At 39.8% G+C, this 6380-nt stretch overlaps 1 protein-coding gene across 1 annotated transcript in view; it reads left to right on the forward strand.

The window, feature by feature from the left end:
• MET (MET proto-oncogene, receptor tyrosine kinase) overlaps window positions 1–2522 on the forward strand; it is a 124265-nt gene extending 121743 nt beyond the window's left edge. The window contains exon 21 of the mRNA XM_032761521.2: window positions 37–2522. Coding sequence (XP_032617412.1) covers window positions 37–274 — 238 coding nt within the window. The 3' untranslated portion in view covers window positions 275–2522. The remainder of the gene's footprint in view (window positions 1–36) is intronic.
• Window positions 2523–6380: the final 3858 nt, after the last annotated feature.

Below are 6380 nucleotides of genomic sequence, written 5' to 3' on the forward strand. Positions count from 1 at the left end.
AGGGTCTCTTACAGCATGTCTTTCTTTTTGGAACAGATATGAAGTAATGCTAAAATGCTGGCACCCTAAAGCCGAAATGCGCCCATCCTTTTCTGAACTGGTGTCCCGGATATCAGCGATCTTCTCTACTTTCATTGGGGAGCACTATGTCCATGTGAACGCTACTTATGTGAATGTAAAATGTGTTGCTCCATATCCTTCTCTGTTGTCATCAGAAGATAACGCTGATAATGAGGTGGACACACGACCAGCCTCCTTCTGGGAGACATCATAGTGCTAGTACTATGTCAAAGCAACAGTCCACACTTTGTCCAATGGTTTTTTCACTGCCTGACCTTTAAAAGACCATCGATATTCTTTGCTCTTGCCAAAATTGCACTATTACAGGACTTGTATTGTTATTTAAATTACTGGATTCTAAGGAATTTCTTATCTGACAGAGCATCAGAACCAGAGGCTTGGTCCCACAGGCCACGGACCAATGGCCTGCAGCCGTGACAACACTCCTGTCATATTGGAGTCCAAAACTTGAATTCTGGGTTGAATTTTTTAAAAATCAGGTGCCACTTGATTTCATATGGGAAACTGAAGCAGGGAATTTTGAGGGCTTCTTGATCACAGAAAACTCAGAAGAGATAGTAATGTTCAGGACAAGAGCGTCAGCCCCGGAACAGGCCACTCATTTAGAATTCTAGTGTTTCAAAACACTTTTGTGTGTTGTATGGTCAATAACATTTTTCATTACTGCTGGTGTCATTCACCCATTAGGTAAACATTCCCTTTTAAATTCTTGTTTGTTTTTTGAGACAGGGTCTCACTCTGTTGCCAGGGCTGGAGTGCAGTGGCGTGATCATAGCTCACTGCAACCTCCACCTCCCAGGCTCAAGCCTCCCGAATAGCTGGGACTATAGGCACACACCATCATTCCCGGCTAATTTTTGTATTTTTTGTAGAGACGGGGTTTTACCATGTTGCCAAGGCTGGTTTCAAACTCCTGGACTCAAGAAATCCACCCACCTCAGCCTCCCAAAGTGCTAGGATTACAGGCATGAGCCACTGTGCCCAGCCCTTATAAATTTTTGTATAGACATTCCTTTGGTTGGAAGAATATTTATAGGCAATACAGTCAAAGTTTCAAAATAGCATCACACAAAATGTGTTTATAAATGAACAGGATGTAATGTACATAGATGACATTAAGAAGATTTGTATGAAATAATTTAGTCATCATGAAATATTTAGTTGTCATATAAAAACCCACTGTTTGAGAATGATGCTACTCTGATCTAATGAATGTGAACATGTAGATGTTTTGTGTGTATTTTTTTAAATGAAAACTCAAAATAAGACAAGTAATTTGTTGATAAATATTTTTAAAGGTAACTCAGCATGTTTGTAAAGCAGGATACATTTTACTAAAAGGTTCATTGGTTCCAATCAAAGCTCATAGGTAGAGCAAAGAAAGGGTGGATGGATTGAAAAGATTAGCCTCTGTCTCGGTGGCAGCTTCCCACCCCACAAGCAATTGGAAACAAAACTTTTGGGGAGTTTTATTTTGCATTAGGGTGTGTTTTGTGTTAAGCAAAACGTACTTTAGAAACAATTGAAAAAGGCAATTGAAAATCCCGGCTATTTCACCTGGATGGAATAGCCACCCTGAGCAGGACTTTGTGATGTTTCATTCTGTGGAATTTTGTGCTTACTACTGTATAGTGCATGTGGTGTAGGTTACTCTAACTGGTTTTGTCAATGTAAACATTCAAAGTGTTATATTTTTTATAAAAATGTTTATTTTTAATGATATGAGAAAAATTTTGTTAGGCCACAAAAACACTGCACTGTGAACATTTTAGAAAAGGTATGTCAGACTGGGATTAATGACAGCATGATTTTCAATGACTGTAAATTGCGATAAGGAAATGTACTGATTGCCAATACACCCCACCCTCATTACGTCACCAGGACTTGAAGCCAAGGGTTAACCCAGCAAGCTGCAAAGAGGGTGTGTCACACTGAAACTCAATAGTTGAGTTTGGCTGTTGTTGCAGGAAAATGATTATAACTAAAAGCTCTCTGATAGTGCAGAGACTTACCAGAAGACACAAGGAATTGTATTGAAGAGCTATTACAATCCAAATATTGCTGTTTCATAAATGTAACAAGTAATACTAATTCACAGAGTATTGTAAGTGGTGGATGACAGAAGAAAATCTGCTCTGTGGAAAGAAAGAACTATCTCTACCGGGGTCAAGAGCATGAACACATCAATAGAAAGAACTCGGGGAAACATCCCATCAACAGGACCTCACACTTGTATATACATTCTTGAGAACACTGCAATGTGAAAATCACGTTTGCTATTCATAAACTTGTCCTTAGATTAATGTGTCTGGACAGATTGTGGGAGTAAGTGATTCTTCTAAGAATTAGATACTTGTCACTGCCTATACCTGCAGCTGAACTGAATGGTACTTTGTATGTTAATAGTTGTTCTGATAAATCATGCAATTAAAATAAAGTGATGCAACATCTTGTATACTGATAGTTGGTTATTGCCAGTCATGCTTGATTACCTACATTTGCATAATGATAGAGGAAGCCTAAGATTGATTTCACCTGGCTGCATAGAGCTCATCCATATAGGAGAGCCTTAGTCAAGTGAATGCTGAGGAAGCAGTAAAACAGCATGCATCCCCGAATCTCAGGAAGTCTCTATCTTTCCAAGGGTTTGGTCTAAGTTGCTGATTACCTGGATGCTAGAGCATCTGGTTCCTGTTTTAGCATGGTGCTATTCTCCAGCAAGGTGTGTCCTTCGACTAGAAGACACAAAAATGGAGCAGCAGCCACACTGTTGGCACACGGATACCTAGGTATGGGTTGGAGAGAGAGGCCTTCTTGCCCCATCAAAACTACTCTTTATCTACACAGGTGCCCACCCTTTTACCCCCAGTTACCAGAGAAATTACCTTCAGGTTATCTCCATGTATATTCTTGTAATGGTAAGGGAATTCAAAGGTGATAATTTCAGCCATCTAAGAATTGTGTGACACTTTGGGGGTAATCTAATTTTAAAAGAACCCAATTTAAAATAATACCTACAAAATACAATGGACACTGATCCTTTACTGGGAGATAATTCAACTCCCCCGCTTACAGCCAAAGTCTCCCACTCAAAAGATGCATTTCCACAGGAAGTTCAATCTAACTCTCTCCCACAAGGAGAAGAACCTGTCATCTTTACATCTCTAGAATCCGGCACTTAGTAGATTCTCAAATAATTGCTGAACCAAAACAGCATTTTCTTATTCCCCATCACTTTATTTATTTATTTATTTATTTATTTATTTATTTCCCCCCCCCCCCCCCCAGCTGGAGTGCAGTGGCATGATCTTGGCTCACTGCAACTTCCACCTCTTGGGTTCAAGCCATTCTCCTGCCTCAGCCTCCTGAGTAGCTGGAATTACAGGCACACGCCATCACGCCCAGCTGATTTTTGTATTTTTAGTAAAGACGGGGTCTCGCCATGTTGGCCAGGCTGGTCTCAAACTGCTGGCCTCGAGTGATCCACCTGCCTCAGCCTCCCAATGTGCTGGGATTACAGGCGTGAGCCACCACACTCAGCCTACTTTAAACCACCATGGATAGAGTTATTGCCTATGTAGCTCCCATGATGTTTGGAGAACACTGATATGGAGAATGCAGACTCCTCTGGGGAAAGAGAAATAGAAAGACCTTTAAGAAGTTTGGCTTGGTGCTACGCATTTTTAATTATCACAGGGTTTTTGCTTCACGATATAAGCATCAATTACATTTTTGCTCTCTGACCTACACAGTGGATTCCATCTTTAAAGAAATAGGGAGAAGGGATATATAATGTGTAGAAATACATCAAATGCTTGAATGCTGACATCTGGCATTGTTAATCTACCTGACTTAGTTCGGAAAACCAGTTAGCATTATATAAAAGAAATTGATTAGTATTTTATTTAATTCAACGAATATTTATCAAGCACCTGTACATGTCAGACACTGCTAGGTAATGGGGATATAAAAATAAACAGTCCCTCTCACCCCAAGGAATTTGATGAAACAGACAGACAAAATTACATAATTAATGAATATTAAAATTATTCATTTCTTAGATTTGTGAGTTGTCTTAAAGAGATATCACAGTTTAAACATACACAAAGTTCAGGCTCCTGTGCAACAGACCAAGCCCTAACTCAGATTGGGCAACATATTGGACTTCTCTAAACCTGTGTTCTCATCTGTCAAATATGTTAATCACGGTTACCCCCACAAAGTTGTTTGAGGACTTTTAAAAAAAAGTGTATTATAAAGGCACCTGGTACACCATAGTTGCTGAATAATCATAATATCATTATTATCTTTAGTCTTAGACAATAAAAGCCCATGTATAGGTAGCCTTAGTTGGCTAAAGGGAAATGAGACTTGGAGGGGCATTGCAGATGTTTAAATCCAAATTCTTACCCCATTCTTTTCTTTTTGTTTTTGTTTTTTGTTTTGTTTTTTGTTGTTGTTGTTTGTTTGTTTTGTTTTGTTTTGTTTTGAGACAGAGTCTCACTCTGTTGCCCAGGCTGGAGTGCAGTGGCATGATCTTTGCTCACTGCAACCTCCACCTCCCGGGTTCAAGCGATTCTCGTGCCTCAGCCTCCTGAGTAGCTGGGATTAGAGGTGTCCGCCACCACAACAGCTAATTTTTGCATTTTTAGTAGAAACGGGGTTTCACCATGTTGGCCAGGCTGGTCTTGAACTCCTGACCTCAGGTGATCTGCCCGCCTCAGCCTCCCAAAGTTCTGGGATTACAGGCATGAGCCACCATGCCCAGCCAACTTCTTACCCCATTCTTCACCTCACATCTGCTTTACATACAGTAGAAACAGCTGTGATTCTGCCTCATCCTGCATATGACAGTGAGGGTGAGAGAGGAGAAAGGTGGCAAGACAGTGGCACTGGCAAGAGAACTCCCTCACTTCTTTCTCTACACTCCCCGCTATCACTTTAATCACTTCCCCTGTGACAGGTTTCTTTTTTCTGTTTTAGCCTTTAGACTTGGAATACACAACAGACATGGAAGAGAACATTCTGTCTAAATGACAGGCATGTTGCACGAAGGTGCAAGAATAAGAGCCATAGTCTTCAGTATTGGTGTCTAGAAGTTACTATTATTCCTTATTTTTGCTCAAATGTTAATGGATGGTTAATGATCATTCAGGTTGAAGAAAAAGTAAACTAAGTACTAAGTATTGTTTTAGTTATGTGCTATGTGTTTGAAGACAAGGAATACATGACTAGACACACATAGCAAGTTACACAGGCACACATGACTCACTGTTGTAGCACTTCAGACAGTTTCAAGACGCAGAGAGGTATGCAGACGTTATGCCCCAAAGGAAGAAATGCTTATTGCTGTTTTTCTTTTTCATATTTGAGGGGTTCTTTCAGGACTATCTCAATTCCTTATCTATCAAAGAATTGGAAAGAACTTCAGTCATAAACCAATGAAATATTTCAGTTGGTGAATTGAAGGTAATAAAATGGATGCTTGCCCAAACTGTCCTTTGTTGTAAATTATTCCAGAGATCTAGATTACGTCAGCCAAAGATATTGATCACAATGCTGAGAGGTTTATAACTACTATTGACTTACCATGTGACCCCAGGGCAGAAATCTAGGAAAACTGCAAAAGCATATCTACTGTAATGAAAAGCCCATCATTAATAGGACTTACTATCTTGTCATCCAACTAGTACTATGTTGGCTTCAAGGCAAATATTTAACAAACATTTGAAACAGAAAGCACTTCTGTCTTCTCCCTTTTATCTTCCACTGATGTTCCCGAGCTATTCTGATGAATGTGTTTTTGTTCTTATCAATAAAACATGTAGGTTAAAATAAGCGAATATGTTTATAATTATTAGCCTATATAAATTAGCATCCAAATATTCAAATAGCTCCTACTTCTTTATTATTACTATCATTATTTTAATAAGGAGTTAGCTCCTCATGTAGACCAGTTTAGAATACGGCTCAAGTCCAATTCTCCTGCGTAGTTAAACCCTACCTGGTTAAGCATTCTGAAAACTAGTTACTTTTTTTTTTTTTTTTTAATGGAGTCTCTCTCTGTCATCCAGGCTGGAGTGCAGTGGTTCGATCTCAGCTCACTGCAACCTCCACCTCCTGGGTTCAAGTGATTCTCCTGCCTCAACATCCCAAGTAGCTGGAATTACAGGCATGCATCACCACACCCAGTTAATTTTTGTATTTTCAGTAGAGATGGGGTTTCGCCATGTTGGCCAGGCTGATCTCCAGTTCCTGGCCTCAAGTGATCACCCACCTCAGCCTTCCAAAGTGCTGGG

The sequence above is a fragment of the Hylobates moloch genome, unplaced genomic scaffold (assembly GCF_009828535.3).
Source record: "Hylobates moloch isolate HMO894 unplaced genomic scaffold, HMol_V3 SCAFFOLD_1, whole genome shotgun sequence".
NCBI classification, from domain to species: domain Eukaryota; kingdom Metazoa; phylum Chordata; class Mammalia; order Primates; family Hylobatidae; genus Hylobates; species Hylobates moloch.